Source organism: Perissodus microlepis, chromosome 6 (assembly GCF_051167445.1).
Source record: "Perissodus microlepis isolate ML-2025 ecotype Zambia chromosome 6, ASM5116744v1, whole genome shotgun sequence".
NCBI classification, from domain to species: Eukaryota; Metazoa; Chordata; class Actinopteri; order Cichliformes; family Cichlidae; genus Perissodus; species Perissodus microlepis.
The window spans coordinates 19,837,383-19,863,053 of NC_140466.1; the positions used below are offsets into that span (position 1 = coordinate 19,837,383).

Consider the following 25,671-nt stretch of genomic DNA (forward strand, 5'->3'; position numbering starts at 1 on the left):
TTGGTGGAGCAACTGCCTTGATCAACAGCAGCTCCCCCTGGTGTTAAAACTAAGAAGTGCAATACACTCAAGCAAAAGTTGAAGTGCGGGCCATATTCTGTTCTATTTATAAAATTACTTGCGGGCCAATTAAAATGGCCGGAGTTTGGACACCCCTGCCCTAAATGAACAAGGAACCATATTTGGTGACTTCACTGACCTTGACTGCCAACATAAACCTGAAAAATCTTCGAAAAAAGCTTATACAAGTAAAAAAAAAAAAAAGCAAAGTCCTTTAATATCATCTAAGAACACACTGGGGTTTAAATTACGGATTTCCAAGTATTTAACAGAATGTTCTAAATGGTCGATACGTTTACAGGCCATCAGCTTAAATGTCTGTTGCCAAAACAATTCAATTATAAACCACCAGGCGGTTTAATTTGGCACGCATGGAGACCCGAAGCAGCCTTTGACTTGCAAATCAGCCAGCTTCACCCTGCATCACCCTGCAGGTAAACATCTCACTAAGAACGAATCAATAAGAGCGACAGAAGGAAGGAGTCTCTCTCCCTCCCTCTCTCTCTGCTACACACAGACACACACGCGACAGTCTGAAGCTTTATAAACAGCAGCCTCTCCTGCTGCTGAGTCGCTTCACACAACTTGTTGCCCACGCTTCAGCCTCTCTCCTTTATTCCAGTGACACGAATGACAGAGAAGCAGCTGCAAACCTCTCATTCTCTCATTAAAACTACAGGCAGGGGGATGCGATAATAACACTCATAATAATAATAATAATAAAAATGACAGCAGTGTGTGTTTGGCTCTCCGTGGTCCTCTGGATGAGCAGCACAGCAGCGGGACAGAGAACTAACGACTCTTCACTTTCGGGAGAGGAGATACTTTCTTTCGCGGAGCGTTTCATGAACGTTTCGGGACAGAGAGGGAACGCGAGTTCCGGATTGTTTCTCCTGGACTTTGATGAGGGTCTGCTGGAGGGCTGGCGCTCTCTGGCCAGCAGCGGCGGGGAGTCTCAGGACGGGGGCATCAAGGCGCTGCTTGTGGCAGCCTATTCCCTCATAATCGTGATCTCCCTGTTCGGGAACACCCTGGTGTGTCACGTGGTGGTCAAAAACAAGCGCACCTTGTCCGCCACCAGTTTATTTATCCTAAACCTGGCGGTGGCTGATATCTTCATCACAGTCCTCAATACACCTTTTACTCTGGTAAGACCACTGTGTGTGTGTGTGTGTGTGTGTGTGTGATGGGTATGGCAGCTCTTATCTTTACACATAAATGTTTTTTAATAACAACATTTGTAATGTCCTGCAATAATTAAACTAAGTCGAATTAGGGGAACCTGCTCAACACTCCGAGCACTGCTCCAAGTACTGTATTAAACTGCTACCAAAAGATGGCGCTAGTGGTGTCATCGTGATGCCTCTCTTTGGCTGGTTGTGTTGTATTATTATCTCATGTGTGAGTGGGGTAGTTACTTTAAAGCAAAAATTATCACACCCTGTTTCCATTACCAACTTAATATTAAAAAACCTCTTCATAGTTGAATGTGTTTTTAGCTGGGAGCTAAACCGTCCCGTGAGGTAGAAAACTGTTTAGAAAAATGAGCATTTAATAGGTTGAAAATGTGTCACTCCTGCTTTGAATCATCCTCGAGCCTGCAAACTCACAGCTGACATTGAGTTTGGGACTTACTCTGAATGCATGAAATGTATTTATTAAAAATGCTATATGCTTTAATCAGACGTGGGCACGTGAATATATGCTAATCAAGTCTCTCCATGCAAAGGACAACTACCTAACCTACTTAGCATTTTTTCAGTTTGGACTTGTGTTTTTGACATTTGTATAGTGAAACCCCGACCACATGGAGTATTTTTCCCTTCCCACTCCTTATATTGTTCAGCAGTAAAGTGCCACGCATATTTGTCACACTTAAAATTTTAGATAATCAAACAATAATATTAATATTATATACAGATACCCAGAGTAAACACAAAATGCGTGAAAAGTAATTGCCCCCTAAACCTAATAACTGGTTGTGCCGCTCTTGGCAGCAAGAACTGCAGTCAAACATCTGCAAAAACTGGCAATGAGACTTTCACTCATCGCTGTGGAGGAATTTTGGCCCACTCTTCTTTGCAGAATTGTTTTAATTCGGTCACACTGGAGGATTTTCGAGCATGAACAGCCTGTTAAAGGTCATACCAAAGTATCTCAATTGGATGTAACTCCAGACTTTGACCAGCCCACTCCAAGTGTGTGCCAGAGTGTTTTGAATCATTGTCTTGCTGCATTACTCAAGTGCACTTAAGCTTCAGGGCACAAACTGATAGCTGGACATTCTCCTTCATGATTTTTGAGCCTTTGTGTTAGTTTTGGTCAACAGTGTTTTTTTTTCTTTGGAACTCTCCCATGGATGACCCCTCACCTAAACTGAGACAGGTGAGGCTGGCAGTTCTTTAGATGTTTTTCTGGGTTCTTTTGTGACCTCCTGGATGAGTCTTTGATGTGTTCCTGGAGTCATTTTGGTGCACCGGCCACTTCAGCACTGTTCCAGGTTTTCTCCATTTGTGGATAATGGTTCTCTGAAGTGACAAATCCCTAGAAATGGCTTTGTAACCCATTTCAGACTGATAGATATCAATGACTTTTTCACACAGGGCTGGTCAGGTTTGGAAAACCCCTTTTCCTTAATAAAATCACTGTTTAATAATGGTGTTTTGTATTTACTCGGATTATCTTTTTCTAATGTTAAAATTTACTTGATAATCTGAGATCAGATTATCAAAGAGATCACGAATGGGACAAATAATCTTTCAAGGCACCGTAGCTGCAAATGACAGAGAAAGAGAAAGCTTGGTGTTTGTGCATTAGTGGGGCTGGAGCCAGCAGCTCCAGTTTGAGGACTGGCATGTGTTATTACGGAGATAAAAAAAAAAAAAAATCAATATCACTCTCCATTTTTACCTACCCCAAGGATCACTAAACAACTCCTGCCTCACACACCCTCACCCCACCTTCTCTCTCTCTCTTTCAGACAGAGTTTCTTTCAGCACTTTTTGAAATAGTGCACTTAGGCTATTTAGAACATTTGATCATATGTGCCGAAAAATCTAACACGATGGCTGTATCCTGCATGACCTGCACAGCATGTGTCACTGTAACTGTGATTATAAACACTAGAAGAAGCAGGAGCACACCTCAAGTGGGGATGTCTGACAGTGCAGGTTATAAACTGTAATTTTGTGTTACTGCTGTGTCTAAAATTGCTCCCATCTTTGCTGGCATTTCCTCACCTGAATCAGAACAGTGTAAAAGGTTGCTATGCTATGAAAGCCTCCAATGGAAAAAAATCTATAACAAAGCAAAATGTTCTCCACATGGCATACACTATTTTTAGGGGTCTACACTGAACTGCAAGAAAATTACTAATAATTCTGATTTGTCTCCTTGGTGCACTAGTATTGCAGAGCTGTTACTTAGAGTTAAGGCTTATTGTTGCTGTGGGAACTGGAGTATGAACATAGTTAGCTCATGTCTGTTTAGTGGCTGCTAATCATTATAATCATATAACATGGCTGCTCTTAGAGTACTTCTCATTTTTGCAGTTTTAAAAGTTGACCTTCCTCCCAGTGTGTCTACCTGATGAGAGTGGGTAACCGTTGAGATTTCTCATTTTGGCCTGCCCTGTGTTTGTGCACTCCTTTAGGTCCGCTTTGTGAACAGCACCTGGGTGTTTGGAAGAACTATGTGCCACATCAGTCGCTTTGTACAGTACTGCTCACTGCACGTCTCCACACTCACGCTCACCGCCATTGCGCTGGACCGACGACAGGTTTGTCTATAAGGGAGTTGGGGGGATGAATCTGTGCAATTTTTCAAATTTTATGGATACTTAGGAGCTTCAGAGAGTCTGTGTGAGTTCTATGATGCACAAAAGCAATGGTAAAACAGCAGCAGTTGGTGAAAAGTATTTGAGTATAAAGCATAGTAAAGACAGAAAATGATATGCTGGGAAGTCACCATTTTCATATTGTCAGCACATGAGATAATTACTCCACTTTTATTATGAATGGCACTTTCAGGTGCTCCCCTATTCCCCAAGTGGTAACCACAGTCGATGGATTCACATATTTGATTTAGAACAGACTTCCTGCTGAATGTCCTTCTTCACAAAACCTTCAAATTTTTCTGGAATCAACACTAAGAGTACACTAGTTTGTGACCCCATGAGGCTCAGTTTGTGTCTCAGTCTTTATTTTTATTTGTTTTTATTTTATTTTTATTTTACTTGCTATAATAAATCAAAGAAGCAGACAATAAAGTTTATCTATAAAGGGCAATTTGTGTGTGTGTGTGTGTGTGTGCGTGTGTGTGTGTGTGTGGTATTTCTATTTTTTCAAACTGTTATGTTTATTGAACTTTCTAAATAAAAAAAAAAAGTAATTTTACATATATGATTTTTATTTTGTATTGTCCTTGCTATGTTTGGAATTTTGGTGCAATTTATTGAGGTTTTTCTGGGGAAAAAAAAGCACACTGACGATATAGAGGTCTTGAAAGCTCACAAAAAGAAATGTATCAAATTTTATATACTTGGCAGGGTTATTGTTATACAAAGTGCTACTGCTATTTTTCCTGTCAGATTTTAGTGCCTTTCATTCAATGCATTGCTGCCAGCTCTTCCATAATCCCAAACTCTTCTGTTATCCCAAGTGCAAAGACGAGTAACTGGACTGTGTCACAGCCCAGTATAAAAAGAGTAAAAAATGTTCATTTTATTTTTCAACAGTCACTCCACATTTCCCATAAAATCCTCAATCAAACTTGTTACGGTTCACCTGGAGAGGGGCACATTATCAAATGCTTCTTTTGTCTTACTGTGGCTTACGGTGGGTTTGTTAGAGTTCACATCACAAAGCTGGTCTCCACTCCTCCATTCCTGGATTTGTAAAGCTTGGTGAAAAGTCCTTGCTGCACTTGCAGCATTGCAAATGGTGAGATGTGCGTTTTCGCTCTGCATCAGTCAAATTCAAACTGTAATGCTTAAACACAGCACTCTGCTCTTTACAAAGTAGGCACTCACTCTTCCTGACTTAAGTGGTTAAATATATTACAATCCATATCTTGTTAAAAACTCTATATTTATTTTTTAAATCTGAGCTGAAATCTTTCAGGACCAGCAAACTCACATCTCTCATAAATGTCAGTTCCAACACATTTATAGTGAGGCTGAATTAATTTGCACGCATGTACGTACATAAACTGTTTTATGATTTCCCACAAAAATTGCAAAAATAGTCATTCTCTGATGGGAAGTTTATCAAAGACTCTTAAGTGTATATTTATTTATATTTGAATTTTAATTTCCCATTGACCTCCACTCAATGGGACAACCAAACGGACAGATGTGATCCAAAGGCTTTACAATGCCCAGGTGAGTCAAATGTGTTTACTACCAGGTCAAATTTCAACAGCATTCTGTGCTCTCATTGGTGGATGTTTCAATCACTTGCCTGGGAGCTGGAAAAGTCTATCTTGTGCCCTGCCCACATTGTGTCACTAGCAGTTCTTTTGCCCTTTGTGACTTGAAGTTTTTCAACTTTCTATGGTCTGGGAAGGTTCGCAGCATTGTTACATGTTGTGTTGTCGGTGTGATCATGCAATTCAGAGTTGATTTGAATTACAGATATGCAAATTTTGTCAATGAAGACAAAGAAAACATCTAAATTGCCTGGTCAATTTTGCTCAGTGGGCACCTATATACATCTGCCCCGCTTGTAGACTGTTAGATTAGTCATAAATAAGACAGTAACGCAGTAGACATGCAGAGAGGAGCTTTTTGAAAATGTCAGGCTGCAGGGGAGTTCATATTTTTTTTTCTGAAGACTCACAATTGTCAAAATGTCAAGAGAAAATCCACGAGCACTTAAAATAACAGAGGCTCTGACTCATTTTATCGCTCTGGATGAACCACTGTCAGTCGTGGAAAACGTAGGATTTCGCCGTCTTCTCAGCATACTCGAGCCGCGATATGAGATTCCCAGCCACCCATACGTCACGGACGTAATGCTGCCAAAACTTTTTGAAGAGGTAAAAAAACACGTGCATAACCTCTTGCAGGAGGTTTCAGCCTTAAGTTTCACTACCGACATTTGGACAAGCAGTGTGTCCCCGATGTTGCTCCTCAGTTTAACGGCGCAATGGATTGATGAGAAGTTTGTTCGTCATCAAGTAACACTACATGCAAAGTCGTTCAGGGGCTCGCACACCAGCCAAACCATCGCAACTGCTTTCGATAGTATGCTTCAAACCTGGGACATACCAAAGACGTCCGTCCACGTAGTGCTCCGGGACAATGCAAGAAATATGATAAAGGCCATGAGTTATGCTGAGCTGCCTACCTTGCAGCCTACCTTGTACTGCTCACACTCTCCAGCTGGTTGTTCATGAGGGCCTTCTGTCACAGAAGAGTGTTGCTGATGCGGTGGCAGTTGGCCGCAAAACAGTTGGACATTTTAAACATTCTGCTCTGGCCAGCTCCCGTCTGGAGGACATTCAATTACAGATCAACCAGCCCGCGAAGCGGCTCCAGCAAGACGTTCAGACCCGCTGGAACGGCACCTTTTATATGATACAGTCATTGATCGAGCAGAAACGGGCTCTGGGAATATTTGTGTCTGAATATGGACTCCCTGATACGCTCATGGCTCACCAGTGGACACTGCTGGAGAAGGTGATATCTGTTCTGGGTCCATTCGAGGAGTTAACTTGAAAAGTCAGCTCTTCAGATGCCATGGCTGCAGACGTCATTTCAGCCATCACTGTGCTCCACAGATTTCTAACAAGGGAGACTGACGAGGACCATGGGATCAAAGCAATGAAGGGAACCTTGGCTGCAGCTGTCAGGACGCGGTTCACTGACGTGGAGGAAAACCCACTCTATAGCATCGCCACGCTACTCGATCCCAGGTGAGTGTTGTGCCTGTGTGTGTGTAACTGTTTGACTGTATGTGAATGTGACTGTGTATGTAACTGTGTGTGTCTGTGACTGTATGTGTGAATATGACTGTGTATGTAACTGTGTTACTGCAAAAAAAGTGGTAAGCAAACCTATTGTCAGCTAACTTTTTTCTTTCTCTGTTTTAGATATAAAAATCGTTTTTTTCTCCAGCACCACAACTGCTGTTACTGTAATCCGATTACTTTTTTCAAGTAACGAGTAAAGTAAGGGATTACTATTGCAAAAACGGTAATTAGATTACTGTTACTTTCCCGTAGGAACACTGCGTTACTGCGTTACTAAAACCGTGATTTTTTTGCGAGAATGTCTCATGACAGTGACGTAAGCGAGTGCGATGTTCGTGACAACAGCTGTGTGCAGATCAACAGTGGATAATATATCGAGTGCGGGAGAGAGTATGAGCGTGCAGCGTTTAAAGCGTGGAAGTTTGATTCCATAAAAAGTGACAAAAACATTAGCGTCCGTTGTGCGTGGGAAGAAAACTTCTTTTTACAGCGAAAAAACCCCCCTAAACTATCAAGCAAGCACCGAGTAGCTACGACGTAATAGGAAATTCACAGAGAAACTCGCGGATTCTTCAACTGACCTCTGCGGCACACCTGCACCAGGGCAAACCTCCGCCTACCCCACTCCTGCTTTACAGGTGAAAATAGATCTTTGACTAGTCTTTGACTTTATTTCTTTTCTGGTGTGTTTTACTTGCATCTATTTGAAAGAGTGAGTGTAAACACACAAAAAAAAATATTTTATGTGCTGGAATGTGCAGAAAATAGGTTTAAATAATAAACAAATTTCTTCAAGTCAGAGAATGTTGCATATAATTAAATTTTTGCTTGATGCATAAAGTTAAAAGATTAAAACTAATAAAACAAGTTTTAAAAAGAGACTTTTCCATTTGATTACATTTTGTATGATGAATTATGTAGAAAAAGTAGAATTGGGCTGAAAGATCTATTGCTTTATCACCTATTCAGGTTGTAAATCGTGTTTTTAAAAAGTAACTAAGTAACTAAGTAATTAATTACTTTTGAGAATAAGTAATCAGTAAAGTAACGGGATTACTTTTTGGGGGAAGTAATCAGTAATTAGTTACTGAATACTTTTTTCAAGTAACTTGACCAACACTGCCCACAACTAGTCTGGACAGCATGTTTGATGAAATTGCAGATGAGCAGGCATCAGCATCGGTGGGCAGAGCTGTGGTAGGTTCTAGTGTAGAGTTAGAGACATATCTTGGAGAGGCCGCAATTTTACGAGAAGACAAACCTCTACAATACTGGATGGTTAATAAAGTGCGGTTCCCAAACCTGGCTAAAGTGGCGGGCAGATACCTTTCAGCACCATGCACAATTTAGATAGTGAAAGGCTGTTCAGCTCAGTGTCACACATTGTGAATGAAAGCAGCAGGCTCACAGCTGATCATGCAAACATGATTCTTTTCATCAAAAAGAACCTGCCTCTCACTTTCCCAAAAACAGTTTAGTTCGGAGGTCACACCGTTGCTTGCTGACTGAAATTTTTTTGTTTGATGAAAATGTGGACAATAGGTGGTTCATTGATGTTATGTGAATCTGAAAGCTGTAGACAGTGCCACATAGTTCACTGTTATTTTGTTTGGATATAATATGGACATTGTGCAATAATTTAACAAAAGTGTTTTTTTTATTCTGAAACCTAAGTTTTATTTGTTTTATTCTGAACAGAAGTGTTTATTTTTCAATCTGAAAGCGGGAAAGAGACCCAAAGAGTTCAGTTATTTTATTTTTTTTAATTACAATGTGGATACTCTGCAATAGGTTCATTAATGTTATGTCTCTCTGAAAAATGGAGACTGCAAAACACTTTAGTTATTTTTTGTTTGTTTGTTTACAATGTGGACACTGCGATAATTTAAGAGAAGTGTTTATTTTTCGCTTGAAATGTAATTTTTGTGGTCATTTTTATTAATATTTTTTATTGAACAGAGAATAAAATAAAATCTGTCTTCCAATTCATTGCATTTTTCTGTGTGTGTGTGGTAGACGTATCGTTTTTTGTACTCGGTATCGGCAAGTACTCAGATCCAAGGATCGGTATCGTATCGGTTTGAAGAAATTGGTATCGTTGCATCCCTAATGATAGTGCTCAAGCATTTAACATTTGTAACTAAAAATGTTTACACCTTTGACTCAAAATAGCTGCAAAAGGTCGAAATGAACAAACTGAACTGTAATTTATGGGAATTTTAAGCACAATAAGCGTTGTTAGTTTCTATAGCGCAGACTGAACCTTAAAAATTGTCCAGCAAATGCTGGTATTTTAAACAACAACCAATTAGTCAATTAGTCAAACTTACCTACTACAATATTTACTCGCAGCTCAGTCAAATTTAAATCAATAGTGTATAAACTGTGGCTCATGGGTCAAAGCTGGCCCATACAGGACACCGTGTAGCAGACTATTAAGTCCTTAACTTGGATTCCAGTGTGTTGCAGGAAGTAACATAACAGATCCTAATTCACCACCAACTCTGTTATTGTTTTATTTCAGAAAATGCCAATTAACAAAAACATGTAAGAAAATGATCATGAACAAATATGAAAACAAAAAAAACCAAGAAAAAGCATAACAAAAAAAACCCCTAGGGGTCTCCAAGGCAAAACCAACAACAAGAACAACAACAAATGCCAATTTTTTCTAGAAACAAAAGGAAAGCTGTAAAAGTGAAATATCAGAGAGACCCTGCTGAAGACTTCATTCATACAAACACAGAAGAATAAGGACCCGGCGTTCAAAGGCTTGTCACGAGTCACTTTCAGGAAATGCATTTCAAGCTATATTGGACAAACCCAAGCCTAAAACGCCCAGTGGTCAAATGACAAGAAACTTGTCACGGTTCTGAGTCATTTTGATCCAGCATTTTGAGTTCTCATGTTTTGGTTTGATTTTGTATTTTTGGTTATTTTCTTGATCTATCGTCAGGCAATGATGATGATGTTGATATTTAGTATGTTCCAGCTTATTCTGGTTTAGGTTTAGCTCTGCCCGTGTAAAGTCCGTGTTTCTTAGTCTGCATCTTTGTGAATTATTTCTTGTTTTATTTTGAGGGATTATGTCTTATGTCAGTGTGTCTAGGTTCGCTCCCCCTGTCTCATTAGCCCTAATCAGCTGTGTCTCCCTCTTGTTTTCCATTCCCTGATTACTCCCTGTGTATATAAGCCCTGTGTTTGCCTTTGCTCTCTGTCGTGTCGTACCCTCAGATTGCGCCTGTGTGTTCCTGTTACGCTTGTTCATGTGTTCATTGTTTCAGTTCATGTTTTGTTTCTTCGCCAGCAATAAAGCTGAAGTTTTCAGTTACAATTCAGTCTCCGAGTCCTGCGTTTGGGTCCTCATCTATGCTGCCCGCACACAGAGCCCTGACAGAACTGCTGCAGGGGTTACATATTTGCTTTCATTAAGAAGTACAGTGAAGTTCAGCCATGATGCTGACTAGACTAATAAGTAGCCATCTAATTAAATCTGAGGTCAGTAGTTCAAGATTCATGATTAGATGTTACCTGTATTTTTATTAAATAGTAAATGAACAAAAGACATACTGTTTTTTGTTGACTTGTTTGATTTAACTCCTTAACACTTAGTGTACCATATTTGAGACATACAGTTTTTTTCGTGAGTTTTTGAGACTTCATCATCAGTGTGATTTTTTTTTTTTTTTTTTCCCCTCCTGAAAAACCAAAATAAATTGCGTAATACATTTTTAAAGAATTTTTTTTTTTTTTTTTTTTTTTTTTTTAAATCCAGATGTAGCAAATACAATACAAATGAAAAGTCATTCATGGAAATTTCTCAGATGGTTCAAAATATTAAAAATTTCTGACAATTATGTCCTGATTCATGCTTTAAAGGGTTAAGCAATAAAAACAACTTATTAGTTAAAAGATCATGGTTTGGATTAAAAAACAGTTGTTGCTTTTTTTTTAAAATAAAAAGCTCCGCTGTCTTAGTTGCCATGGTGATGGCCCCTGCTTTTTCTGCTTCCTGTGGAAATGCATTACTTATAAACTTGTGCTCACTCTCACCAAAAAATGTGACAGTTCGTTTCCATGAATGCGAAATGAATGCAAACAAATAAACAATTTGCTGAGTGTGTGTCCTGAGGCACAACCAACAGGTTTCTTATTCTGTTTATTTTTTAAAAAAAGAAGAACAAAATAAAAATGTCTGCTTTCACTGTCAGATAGAATTTAAAATTTCACTCCCTGTAAAAATGGGCAATGGCTGCAATGTTTATTACTGGAGCTTTCAAACATCAGACATCTAATTTCCTTTATGTAGTGCATTATGGGAGCCTAGTGTCCATCAAAGCCATCTCAAAAATTTAAACTAAAAGAGTACTTAGCATGCACGCACAGTGAGTGCCCTAAGGACATTTTATTTTTTTTATTATTATTTTTTTCATTTTCCAGCGTGAACACACCAAACATTCAAAACCTGATTAGAATGAATATTAAATATGGGGGTGGGACACAGCTACAGTGTGCGTCTCTCAGTGTGCTGTCAGTGCTGGTGAATTTTAGAACTCCGAGTAACATGTGGTCACATTGTGCACTTTACTTATTTTTTATGCTTTAAATGTTTTTCATTTGTAATTTTGTTAAATAAGGGTCCTAACTCCTGGATTCAGTGATGGATCTGTTACGAAATCAGTTTCACCCCGGTTCTTTTTTTATTCCTCGAGGCATCCAGAGACGGCACCGGACTCAGTAGTCATTTTCACAAAACCTTTATTCATCTTCAGTTAAGCATGCATCTTCTAGAAGGGGAGATGTGTCCCTCTGCAAATCTTCCACTCCTTTGTTTGTTACAGTCAGCTTTATAGAAGCGACCCCATCATAAAACCCCCATGGTGTGCTGCAAACTCTGTGTTTGTGTGTGTGTGTGTGTGTGTGTGTGTGTGTGTGTGTGTGTCTCTGTGTACGTGACTTCCTGCCGGTCATAAAAGTAATCTCCTCACCCAAGCTACACCAAATTCCTTTAGACAACATACAAAACAGAGTTAACATAATACAAACACTGAGACCCCCACTCTGCATCCACTGGGCCATTGGCCTCTTATTGTCTTACATTTACAGATAAGCATGTGGAGAGTCTCCTGCAAACCTGCTTCTAAGTTATAACAATTATGAGTTTTTATTAAAGGTACAAGCATCAGCAATCCCCAACTGTAGCTTCCTGTCTCCTTTTATGACAGGCAGACCCCCAGTGTCCATAAATTCCTTTCCCTGTACACAATTACACACAAACTCTCAAGCCTACAGCTAAACCAAACTAAAACACACAAACAAATCCTTCCCTATTCCTCTGATCTATTGCTGGACCCTCTCATCTAAGCAAATTTAACACATTATATTCTAATAATTATTTTCTTGTACTCACAGATCCTTCATGGAGTGATATCCCAAGTTACACCACAAGGGGGCACCACCTCCTCCTGAGTACGACAGTTTAGTGTGGTATTAGCTTTTGTCTTCAGACTTTGGCAGAAGCCAAAAAAGGAAAGCACACTATATACCTTACTTGTTCTTTTCGGGGCAAAACGTAACCTGTTCGCAGACCTTACGTTAGGGGCCTCGTACAGATTCTTGGGGACTTGTCCAGGATCTGCTCTCCTTGTTGGTCATGAGCTAATCCACAGTCTACAAGACATGCGACTGTTAGAATTGGTGGTGCAATGTAGCGTGAGGAGATGAGCTGTTTGTGGGAAGCAAGCTGGGACTAAACAAAGAAGACGAGATGTACCTGAAACTAAACGGCTACAAAGGAGCGAGGAAGTTGTTGTCATGGCAGACTGCAAGAGGAAGAGCCCGCTTCCCCCGTCATCTAACAGGCTTTTCCAGATTCCTTCCAATATTGTGCCTGTTTCTGTTAGTAATACTGCACAGCTTATCGGTGGAGATGTTGAGGGGTGCTTTGATCATATCCACACTTTCATGTACAGCAAAAACTTGCTAGAGGTATAAGATATTATCAATGAGGTTGTTCAGTCTCAAAATGGTGTGATCCTACTTACTGAGTCAAGTGTAAATGTAGAGTCACTTTTCACACTCCTCACTGCCACTTCAAGGAGAAGGCATTTGACTGTGTCACTCTTGGTATCCTGTTGGGGGTGTGGTTTTGTTGGCTTCATTAAGCAGCAAACTCCAGGTCACACTGGGGAGGTTTGCAAGCTGGAGGTGAATCAAATGGGATGAGAGTTAGCATCTCAAATTCTGAGGTCATGGTATCCCCGGTGGACCATTTGAGGTTTTGTTCATGAGTGAAGAGAGAGATGAGCGCAAGATTGACAAACTGAAATGGCAAAATATAGGCCGAGGAGCTTGGCATTTGTGAATGAGTCAGAGTGGAGCCTCTATTCCTCCACATTGAAAGGAGTCAGTTTAGGTGGTTTGGGCATCTGACAAGGACGCCTCCAAGGTGCCTCCTATTTGATTTGTTTTAATCATGTTATGCTGCAAGGAAGCCCTGGGGCACACCCAGGATATGCTGAAGAGCGTACATCTCTCAGCTGGCTTGGAAATGCCTTGAAGGTAGCCAGTGAGAGGAAAGTCTGAACCTGCTGAACCTGGATCTAGTTTTTGCCTTGGCATCTGCCAGACCCACTCTATGCTTGACTTGTCAATAGTAGCAGTGCTAGTAGGCAATAGCAGTTTTGTTTGTACAGCACCAATCCTGTACATATAAATAAGTTGACGAGTTCACAGACTATTTTGCAGGTGTCTCCAATAATTATTTAAAGTTAGTCACTGTAATCTTATTTCTGCTATCTCTGCCATATTTCTGCAGGGTTTCCCACTACACAAATGTGCTTTTATCAAAGTGCAAATCAGCATTACTGTAATCCTGTCAACCTATGTGGAAAATGTTTAATTATTGGCTCTGAGTAACAAATTAAATGCTTGTTGGTGTTTATATTATTTGAGTTTATATTCCACTTTATTCGGATTTTGGTAATGTGAAAGATTAACTCCAAGATGCACTTTCTGTACATTTGGAACACATGAATGTGAATAAAGAAAGACTTGGCAGAGGCGAGAGGTGAAAACACACTATCCACTTTACCTGTTCTTTTCAGGGAAACGTGATTTATTGGTAGGTATCATACTAGAGGCCTGTTAGAATTTGATGGCAGAGACATGAAGCATTCTGTGAAATCACAGAAGTGTGTGTACCTGTCAATTTCAATGTAGTCTACAGCCAGTAGAAGTGTCATAGCCTTAAATGGTTAAATGATTTGGAGAGAAAAGCTCTAAAGGACCAATGTTCACTCACCAATCTAGGACAAAGATAACACACTCCATGCTCACTCTGTCTCTTATTTTTAGGCATGAAGAGACAGCAAGGTGTCACAGTCTGGCGGTGGCAGACTGTATTAATTGTGAAGAGTGGACCCAAAATGCAGACACGAAGGAACTTGGACCAAAGCTTGCTTGAGTATTAACAAAAAGCGAGCCGTTTAATAAGGCTGGTAAAAAAAAAAAAGGTACAAAGAAAGGACAAGGCAAACTGAAGTAAACTAACATCAACCTAAACTGGGAGAACTAAATAAACAACAAGAAAAACCTAGACATGAAACTTGGAAACATGACATGGAAACCTTGGCGTGAACAACAGACGACCTGACAAGGAATGAACAGAAACACACAGACTAAGGCTACGTCCACACGTACACGGGTATTTTTGAAAACGGAGATTTTCCGTTTTCGTTTTAAAAAATAATCCCGTCCACACGTAAAGGCAGAAATGAAGGAAAACGCTGCTAGGAACATGCCAAAGCAACAGGTGGCGATATATTCCTAACCGTGCAGAAATGTTGGCCAATCAGAAGTCTAGAAGCCTCGGTGGGAAAAAGTAAACAAAGCTGGGGCATAGAAGCAGAAAGTAACTGTGTGTGTGTGTGTGTGTGTGTGTGTGTGTGTGTGTAAGCATTTAAACACTGCAGAGAGTACAATTAACAGTAACAGTATTGTAGAAATTCATTTCACCGAAACAATAACGTGGCGCACAGTGTGACGTCAAAAAATGCGCACACCTTTGACGCTGCGTTTTCTCCGTTTTTCTCGTCCACACGTAAATGCAAAAACGGAGTTTTCAAAAATATCCACCCTGGCCGGAGTTTTTAAAAATCTCCGTTTTCAGTGACCAAAAACGCCGTTTACGTGTGGACGAAAGGTGCAAACGCATAGAAAAATCTGTGTTTTCAAAAATACCCGGGTACGTGTGGACGTAGCCTAAAAACACACAAGGGTGATTAGGGGAAGTGGAAACACATGGAGAAACAGCTGGCACTGGTCTGACATAACGAGACAAAGGAAGCAAAGCTGACTACACTGACATAGGACACAGACCTTCAAAATATAACAGGAAACATGTGACGCAGACAAGACAATATAAACTTGACAACATAAGACACGCAGCATGAAACACATAAAGGGCAAAGGGAGAGGGAAACTTAAATACAGCGGTAGAAAACACAAAGGAAAACTAATAAACAACTTAGCTACCCTAAAGAACTCAAACATATCATCCAAATAAACTAAAACTCAAAACGCTGGGTCAACAGACCCAGGAACGTGACAGCAAGGGCCACTTTTGGACTACTGTCTAAAAACAAAGCAGCAGATCAGACTGTGCTGCTGAACTGGCTTATGAGTTATTTAACATATTCAGCTTCTCTCTATCTCTGTGCTCAGCAGCTTACTGCCTCAAAGAATCCATTAACATACATGTGACCCTGCATTAATGACTTCAAACCAACAGTTCTAACATCTGTGGTCACTGAGTCATTCAAGGATCACACTTGCATACCTGAAAACCTGATCAGCTCCGCTAATGGACCCCTAAAAGTGTGTATACAGGGCCAACAGACCTGCTTACGATGCAGTGAATCATCACAGTGCTAAAACTTGGAGTTATCTGTTTATATACATTTCCTTTGTGGACTTTTACCACCTGAAATCCAGTTAAGCTTCCATAACAATCACTGGACATGTATATTGACCCTCTACATCATAGGTGTCAAACTCTGGCCTGCGGGCCAAATTTGGCCCGCGAAGCCATACCAAATTACTATTTGAGCTGGCCTTCTGGTATTATACAGCTAATATATATATTGTTTAGTATTAAGCTTTGCTTGTTCCATATTCAGTTTTTCAGCAAAACATGTTTGAGTCCATAAGAAAAGATTCATTCTTATATCTGGAGGAATAAATATATTTCAATAAATATTAACGTTAGCCCGCGACTTTGTTCCAGTTTTGAATTTTGGCCCACTGTGTATTTGAGTTTGACACCCCTGCTCTACATCATGAAAAGTATAAACAGCATCTTAGTAACTTTAGGGCACATTATTAAAAACAGCTCTGATAAAAAAAAATGTGACATATGCTGCTGGTGAAATGAGTCTGAAGTATATTTTTTCTCTGAATCGTGACTCTATATATCTCACTGATGAAGTTGAGGGAGTCTAAAAATTACCCTCTGTAATATTCTTCTTAATTAACAAAGCCACAAGCTTCTTGTGGTTCTTGTTTTTGCTTTAAATGCATTTAAATAGTATTTCTACATCTCAACAGTGTTTTCTCATTCTAATTGCAATATTTCAATCATTAATTTATATGCCATTCTCTTTGTCACCAACTTTGCTCCCAGCTGTGGAAAGATAGAAGCTGTGCAGTCATAAGTTTGGGTATGCCTGTTAGTTCAAGGGTTATTCAGACTTTTTAATTTAGTACCCACATGGTAGAGCAGCACTAAAGACTTGAAAGCTATGTGCCCTATACGCCTGCTGTTCAAATGCTGTTTCTATTTCTGATATTCGGATAATCAGGAGATTGCTGACTTAGATGGAGGGCAGCTGAATGAAGGCCCAGTATGACATAAATAAAGATCATTTTGACCTGTGAATCATGCAGCGCTACTACTAGTACAGCGTGAGAATAAACATATGGAGTTCAATGTAACAGGTTCTCTTTAAACAACGCAGAATGTTTTTGGATTGCCTAAAATAGCCACCATGTGACAATGTCTCAACCAGTTTTATGAGACTGTGACTTGTATTTACTTTCAGTTAACAAGTGAGTTCAGTGGTACTGCTGGCATACAGTGGCATATAACCAGCAGTGAGACGTGGCAGGTGTGTGAAGTTCCGGTTTTTCAGTGGAGAGGGGGAAATGACTCACTTGGAAATAAGTGACATAATATTTTTATCTTGTGAACTCTGATAAATTAGTTTTCCACTGACTGACCTGTGCTGCTACTGGTTCTAAGGTTTACTGCATTTTGTGGGTTTAGTCAGTTGCATCACGTTGTATGTTACATAAACTGTCATGGCTGAGTGCTATTAAGTCAGTGCTTCAAAAGACTGGACCTCTGTATGTCCATATAGACATTTCTCCTCTCATCCAAGAGGCTTCTTCAGTTTAAAGGAGAAAGGATACTCTTTCAAGGATGTCAGTGCTCAAATTTTGGACCACGATGACAGAGAGGAGTTAAGGTGGCAATCTATGACCACTGTGAATGATCATAGTTGAACAGAGTTGGTGACTTCTGACACCTACAGTGCAGTTTTGAGATCTGTTTCCAGGCATTTCAACCCTTACTCACATCTGCCTCGGGTGACCTCGGTAGCTAAAATGATTGTCGAATGAGGCAAGTTTCCTAATGAGGCTGTACACTTTGGCCCTAGTGACGGTAAAACCTCGGCTCGTGTGATGGACCACCTCCAGAGAGTGTCATTGTCTGGGAAGCCTCAGGGTTTTTATGTTTGTCTTCCTTTTCCTCTCACTTGATTTTTTTAGTTTTCTTTCTCCACACAGGCGAAGTGGTGGGAAAATGCTTCCATGGGTCATCAGGCGTGGCCCTCTCCCTGATTCCTTGTTCTGAGTCTCCTCATCATCCAGAGTATTTAATGGCCGGAAGTATGGCAGATCTTTGTCAGATTATTACACCTCCCATGGTGGTAATTAGGCTATCCATGTTTGCTTTCCATCCGAGTTATTTACATTTATTAATTTCATTTCTCCCTCTGCCTTCTGGTTGCCTGTTTGGAGTTAACTCCGTGAACCTGATTTCTTACTTACCTGCATACCCTCCAAGTTTCACTCAAGACCCCAGCCACACTCACCTGCATAGCCATGCTCCACGCTGCTCGCCTTGCCTCTCTGGGTGCCTGCTTGCTGTTCCATCAGACCATCCACAATTCACATCTCAAAAATATGAAGTAAGACTTATTTATCTTACCTTCACTCTAAAGACAAAAGATTCTTAAGAGAATCAGAACAGCTTAGTGATTTGTCCAATAAACCTTTTAAAACTGTGAGCTAAGACTGTGTTTTGAGTCTGTCCCCTGTGTTAATAAGATGGGGGATAATCCTCACTCGGCTTCAAATACCCAGGACTCTCCAACAGTTATCGCTCTGGCTCATGGATGAAAGGTGAAATGCCTTGGTGAACCTAAAGAAGTTGCCATCTTTTCAAGCACTAATAAAATTAGTGCAAAGGTAGAATTTGTCCTGGCACTCATTAGCCATGATGAAATAGGCACTTATTCAGGAAGCTATTTTGAGACATTATCTAAATTAACTTTAATTTCAGTGGTCAAAAGAAAATGGAAATACATGTACAGACTACCCAGTAAAACCTGATTTAAAAAAATATAATATTAAATGCAGACTTTGCTCAAAATATAGTTTTAAACGTTTTTGTTTTTGTTTTTTTTTACCTCTTATGTCTCTGCTGCTACTCATGACCTCATCTTTAAATAACCACAGTCTGTCTGTGTCAATGTTACCACAATGCTGCAAAATAGCCAGTAAGACCTGTACTTACTGTCCCATGCACGTTTGAATTTGTTACATAAGTCTTTACTGACACCCCTTCAGTGGTACTCGCTAAATGCTGAAGTACAAATACTGCAACTTTATTGACATCTGTATGCATGAGAGTGATGACAAGAAAAAAAAGGATGCTTGCAGAGTCTGCAGGTGGCACTAAGGGATGGCTTTACTTTCACTGATAAATCATCCGGAAGGACTAGCAGCATGAAAAGTGAACTGACTGATGGCATTTTTTATTGTATTAAACTGCCTGTAAGATTTTATTAGTCAAAAACTGAAAGTGTTTGAACACTATTTCAGAAGGTCTCAGTCCACATTAATGATACTAAAATGGCTTATTTATCCAAAAATCTAGAAAGTTACTGTGGCAAAAAAATGATATTAATGCATCGCAGAGTAAAAAAGCTAAGAAAGGTAAACAAATTACACTGACGATGTAGTTTGGGGGTAAGAAGACCTTTTTGCCTCACAGCAAAGTCTTAGGTTCAAATCCAGTTTGCATGGTACTGTGCACTTGCTGCTTACACAGTTGGAGCTGGAGAAACTGGAGAGTGGGGTTTAGCTTAATTAGCAATTCTAAATTGGCCGTAGGCGTGAATGTGAGTGTGAATGGTTGCATGCCTCTATTTGTTAGCCCTGGCAGATTGGTGTACCTCTCATCTCGCCCTATGACAGCGGGGAAAGGCTTCAACTGAATTGGATAAGAGGAAGGATGGTGTAATTGGGTAAAAGCTCATTTTTTGAAAAAGCGATTAAACAAACCGAAATTTAAATATGACATAATGAAGAGCTTGGGTCTAAAATGAATACAGGCATTATTGTGTGAGATGGTAAAGATTTTCTCTATGTATCCTAGTGGCAGTGGAGCTGAAGCATATATTAGAGAAAGTGTTCAGTTGTATGTCCAGTAAGTGGTGCAGAGGATCCATTAGTTATGCCATAACTCCTGGGTATACAGCACATTTAAGCTCTGCTTAACCACAGTAGTTAAAAAGAGCCTTTAAAATATGCAAAGACAAAAGACAGTTGATTGGTATTTTAAGACGTAACAGTCAGCGAGTGTGGAAGAAGTCAGTTATGAAAGTTTCTTTGGGTGTGGTCCGGAAAAACATCAAATAGAAGGGAGTCATATTAGAGATACGAATACCAACAATTACCTCTGCTGCAGAGAAGGACTTCATCAGAGCTACCAGGCTCAGAAATTGCCAATCACCACAGAGTAGAGCTCACACAAATACTTCCCAGAGTTTAATTAGCAGGCACATCCAAACGTAAGGTGTTCAGAGGCGATTGTAAAAATCAGGCCTTCATTGTTGAATTGCCGCACGGAAACCAGCACCGGGGGAGAACAGGACAATTATAACTGCTCGGGCCGAGAAACACGAACAACTTTAGTTTGATGAGCCAAAATTAGAGATTTGCTCCCAGCTGGCATGTCTTTATGAAACACATTGAATCTCCATAATATGGGTCCCAAGATAAAGCAAGAAGGATGAGATCCTTATTTTGAGTGGGACTGTATTTGTGTTCTCTGTTCTCATCTCTGTACACTTTGCAAGGACTTTTTGACCAAGAGGCAGGGTGACTGCCTAACTTGACCAAAATACACTTTTTTCCCTCCTTGAATTAAAGTTTTATTTCAACAGTTATGTCATGCTTTTTGTTGTGGAGAAGGCACAGTATCTGGCCAGTATTTTTAATCTTATTGAACTGAAGTGAACAAAAAGCTTTTGTTTCCTTCCCTTTTCACTTGCTCTCCTGACTAATCTGTGTATCAGGGACATTTTGCCTCCTCACTCACACATCTGCTCATCACTAAATACACACCGAGACCTTCCTCTTGTGACATTTTATTATCTTATGTTCCACACTGTAGTTGGCTTGTAGTATGGCACAAACAAAAACAGCCAGAGGCTGAGAAACAGCATTTGGTTATACTGCAATACTACGCTGTTTTCGACTAGTTGGAGCCACGCTTGTAAAAAAAACATACTCTAATCTTTCTTTCTACTTCCCTGGGCACAGACTGGTGATTGATATTGATCTGAAGTGTATGCATTTGCACTGACTTTGATCTGTGTGTGGTGATTCTCAGGTGATTTTGCATCCTTTGAGGCCTCGCATGTCTCCTACACAAGGTGGTGTTTGGGTCGCCGTCATCTGGATAATGGCCAGCTGCTTCTCCCTCCCACATGCAATCTACCAAAAACTCCTGACCTTTACATACAGGTAAAATGATTCACAGTCATTATGTAGAGGCACAATTCAGTGAGGTTAGCTATGGAGATGGAGGTTCTCTACTTTATATGCTGATGGATGTGGAACAGGTTTGCTCTGTGTCAGATTTAAAGAAAAAAAACAAAAAAGAACGAACTTAGTCACAAGAAATACAGAAAGTAGGCGAAAACAGTGGCCAAAAGTCGACACAACAAAGTCAAAGAAGCAAAATGAAAACTGGAATGCTCAACTTGGTAGCACAAAAGCAGTCTGGCAAATTGGAAGAGCTACACAGGAGTTATATCTACAAAGGAGACTGATTAGCTAATTGAGAACAAGTCACACGTTCCCAGAGTTCAGAATTCAAAGTGTGTACAAGCAGAAATGAATCATATACAAAGAATTTCTTTTTTATCTCTTTGTATTTTACTCTGTGAAAATGTATTTATCTGTGCACTTTCCCTTTTCACCCAGTTTTAGGCTCTTATCAAATTTTTATATGCATTTCACACACAGTGTGGTTGCTCTCTGACCTTTTAACAAAGAGCATCAAATTCCACTGGGCTTTGAGTTACATACTAGTGAGAATCAGAGCAAACACAGATGAAGATTTGCCCTTAAATACACCAAAGACTTTGTGGTTGTGAGCCTTCTGTGGGGTGTGAAGCAAGATCACGGCTGAGTTCTTAATGAATTCATTAACTGGTGTGACCAGTTTTTCCTCCAAATTAATGTTGATAAAACCAAAGAAATGTTTGCAGATATTTGTCAGAGGTCCCTTCCCCCTGCACTCATGTCTGATTAAAGGGGAGGAAGTGGCTTAAGTATTACTAATATATGTACTTGTACCCTATATTTCCTGCTCTGATTAATGTTTATCCATAATTTTAGTATAAAATTAAAAAGTCATACACAATATGATAAATAACTCTTTGGTTTAAAAAAACATCAGATAACAATGAAAAATGAAGAACTAGAATTACTTTAAAATAACTATGAACTAATAAACTAATAAAAAAGTGGATCAGAGACAAATGTTGTTGTTTTTAATTCATACTTCTCTATGAAATAACATTAGCCAATGATCATTAATATACAGTACTGGGTAAAGGCTCGAGCTGCACCACCAGTCAGACTTTCTTGTAAATTTAAAGTGGTTTTGAGCAATAGCTCTTCAGGCTTTCTGAAGGTCCTTCAAAGTTTTTATTTGGATATTGGCAAGGCAAGTTTATTTATATAGCACAATTCAACAGCAAGGTGATTCAAAGTGTGTTACAGAGACATTAAAAAACAAAAACAAATAAAAAATTATTATTATTATTATTTTTTAATTCAAATGCAGCTGAGAACAGGTGAGTCTTCAACCTGGATTTAAATAAACTGAGTGTTTCAGCTGACCTGAGGCTTTCTGGGAGTTTGTTCCAGATATATGGAGCATAAAAGCTGAATGCAGCTTCTCCATGTCTGGTTCTGACTCCGGCTGATTTTTCACTCATTTTCAGTCCAGTCCTTGTACCTGACCATTTTCAGAGGAATGTTTTTGTACTTGTTACTTAACACGGTACTATGAATCATTCAAACATATAAAGGAACCTTACTCAACAGATGACCCAGAAGTGTATCTATACATGAGAGACATTAAGAACAAAGAACCAATTTTCAATTGTAATTTTAGGAACTTTATTTTATTTTCACCAGCACCCTGTCACAAAAGTGCATCATGTGTTTTATTTTCTTTAATTGAATTTGTTAAAAATGGCAAAAATAATAATATTTGACAGACATAAACTACTATTTTTGAACTAGTAATGTGATTCATGGTGTGTCCTTAAAAAAATGTGGAAACTGGATAAGAGTTTAAAAAAAAGTGGCAGGCCTAAAAAAACCCCATCTACAGCAGATGAGTGTCAAGTCCTTAAGAAATAGGAAAATCTCTAACAAAGAGACCTGAGAGATGCATGTGTCCCTTTCAGTTTAACTGAAGTTCATTGAAACCTCATAAGAAAATGGAAGGGTGGCTGTCAAGAAGCCATTCTTGCTGAAAGGATAAGGGTGATTTGGTATGCCACATTACACCAGACCTGCATTGAAAATCAAGAAACCCAATCAGAAATTTTGGGTTCAAATCGATGACTTATAGAAAAACACTGTAAGTCATGGATTGGCCTCTCCAGAGCCCAGGCATCCACATTATTGAAGCAGGCTGGGATCATGGTGGCCAACATCCAAAGAGGTGTTTTGAATGTCCTTCAAGAAGCCCGGAGAACTATTCCTGAAGACTACTTATTGAAATTAGAAAAACCTTGCCCAGAGAGTTCAGGCTGGGTTAATGAAAGGTGGTCATACAGTCAATCATTGACTTAGAAGCTGGTTAGAATTTTACAACTTCAGGTTTTGTTTTTTTTTTGCCATATATAATCTGTATTTCCATTTAGGTTTGCACATGTTGATAAATCATTGTACTTATTTCCCATTTTTCCTGACAAAATATAAAGATTTCTGCACAGTACTGTAGTATTTTCTGTCTTTTCTGTCTTTCTCCTGACAGTAAGGAGAAAGAGCGAAGCCTGTGTGTCCTAGACTTCCCAGAGCCGTCAGATGTCTATTGGCAGTACATTGACCTGTTGACCTTCATATTGCTTTACTTGCTGCCCCTCCTCATCATCACTGCCTCCTACACCATAGTGGCCCGTAGACTGTGGCGCCACAATGCCATCGGTGACACCACAACAGCTCAGCATGCCACGCAGAGAAGGAAGCGCCGGAGAACACTGGCAATGCTGCTTCTGGTGGTCGGAGTGTTTGCCGTTTGCTGGTTTCCCCTCAACTGCTATGTGGTGCTGCTGTCCAGCCAGGCCATCCATTCTTCTAATGCCCTTTACTTCTGCTTTCACTGGCTAGCTATGAGCTCCACCTGCTACAACCCTTTCATCTACTGCTGTCTGAATCCCACTTTCCGCCAGGAGCTCCAGCTCCTCGTTGACAGGTGCAGGAAGAGACGACGGGCAGTGGTCGGCTTGGACCCGGAGCTTCGCCCTGCAGTACCTCACGCTCCATGTCACAGAACTGCCTGGCCCGACAACCAGGACTCCTCGAGGCCAAGGAACGTTTGGTCACACCCGGTCCAAGCTTCCTCACAGCAGAGTCACCCTTCTTCAAGTCAGTCCCACAACCTGAAAGATGCACATGTGCTTTTCACTGCCCGGCAGGCGCTCACAGGGAGGACCGACATCCTCTCAGTGGAGCCCATTGTGGCTGTGAGCTGACTGGAGACAATCCTGGACTGAACTGAGTTGTTTAACCTCTTAAGCCCCAAGCCTAACTGATGTCCTGCCTTTTGAGGTTAAATCTCTTCTAGGGCTTCATCAAATAGGGCAGAACATCTGGTAATCTCAGATCTGTATGTCTGGGCCAGTAATTTCAAACCAGGAGGGTGTGGAGAGGCTTTTGTGGTGACTGTGAATTGCTGAAAGATGTGACTCTTTTTCTCCCCTGAAGCTTATAAAGCAACCGCTCCATATTCACACATGCTTTTTCTCTTTTCACGCCAGTTTATTTTTTTATTTCCCTTCCTGATGTTTGTTAAAAACAATGTCCCCGAGCCTTGACAAATGGATAAAACATTCATCATGTTACTTAAACATCTTTTTATATTGTATTGTGATGGAAAAAAACAAGAAAACCTTCACAGACTGGCTGGCAGGGTAACAATGAAGGTCAGTCTCTGTGAAAAAAAAAAAAATCCAAAGTTCAAGTTTAACAGGATCAGTTGCTGTAAGATATGTCTTAACAACCTTGGTTTACCATTCAGGACACAAGGATGGATTCTCAGAGGGAAACTGAACCCACCTTAGCGTGAAAATATCGTCATATTTATCCGCAGACCACCTGAAATCCATCCTGCTGCAGTATTTTTCCTTGGTTTTCCTTTGATTTGCTGTCATCTAGCCAGAGGATTTGTAGAATATGCACAGAGGGGAAAAAAGAAACAATTTTTATCTTTCTTACACCCGAAATTGAATTAATCCAAAAGTGATTTTGGGTTGTGAGAGGTGAAAACAAACTATCAAAGATCTAAATAGCACTGTGACATGACGAGAAATTTATGTTATGTTTGTCTCATGCATACACAGGTCAAAACAGGAAATGAAAAAAGTTATCATTAATAACCTTTTGATTGATTTCTTGTATTTTCCAAACTAGAAGACTTCTCATCCCATATTTTTTTTTTCATATTCACTGCAATGCTCCAGTAGACACCGCACAGTGTGAGGCCGATGATGACCATGATTAAATCCATCTCATGCAGCAGGAGGTGTATTCAGTGTAGGTGGGGGGTCGGGGTGGGGTGGGGACAAATAATGATGAAATTGGCAGCGGCGCGGTGACCAGAGACCATGGGCGAATTGAAGCGATGGCTGGGAAACAACTGTAACGGTTAATGCTGACTAAGCCTTGTAGAAATTGAAGGATGCCACAGACTGATGAGAAAGGATGCATGCACGCGAGGGTTATCTATGCAACCAGAGCCTGGGATGTCCACTAGGCACCAAC

At 40.1% G+C, this 25,671-nt stretch overlaps 1 protein-coding gene across 1 annotated transcript; it reads left to right on the top strand.

Moving 5' to 3' along the window:
• Positions 1-639: 639 nt before the first annotated feature.
• On the top strand, positions 640-25,445 carry gpr83 (G protein-coupled receptor 83). The gene is made up of 4 exons (XM_084931379.1): positions 640-1,208; positions 3,713-3,838; positions 20,996-21,129; positions 23,666-25,445. The coding sequence occupies exons 1-4, from the start codon at positions 786-788 to the stop codon at positions 24,381-24,383; spliced, it is 1,401 nt and encodes a 466-aa protein (XP_084787505.1). The 5' UTR covers positions 640-785; the 3' UTR covers positions 24,384-25,445.
• Positions 25,446-25,671: the final 226 nt, after the last annotated feature.

Excerpts from the sequence above, each read along its gene's own strand:
- gpr83 (XM_084931379.1), top strand. The coding sequence starts at position 786 with ATGACAGCAGTGTGTGTTTGGCTCTCCGTGGTCCTCTGGATGAGCAGC. Across the intron at positions 1,209-3,712 it reads TCAATACACCTTTTACTCTG|GTCCGCTTTGTGAACAGCAC; the intron begins GTAAGACCACTG and ends GCACTCCTTTAG. Across the intron at positions 21,130-23,665 it reads CTCCTGACCTTTACATACAG|TAAGGAGAAAGAGCGAAGCC; the intron begins GTAAAATGATTC and ends TTCTCCTGACAG.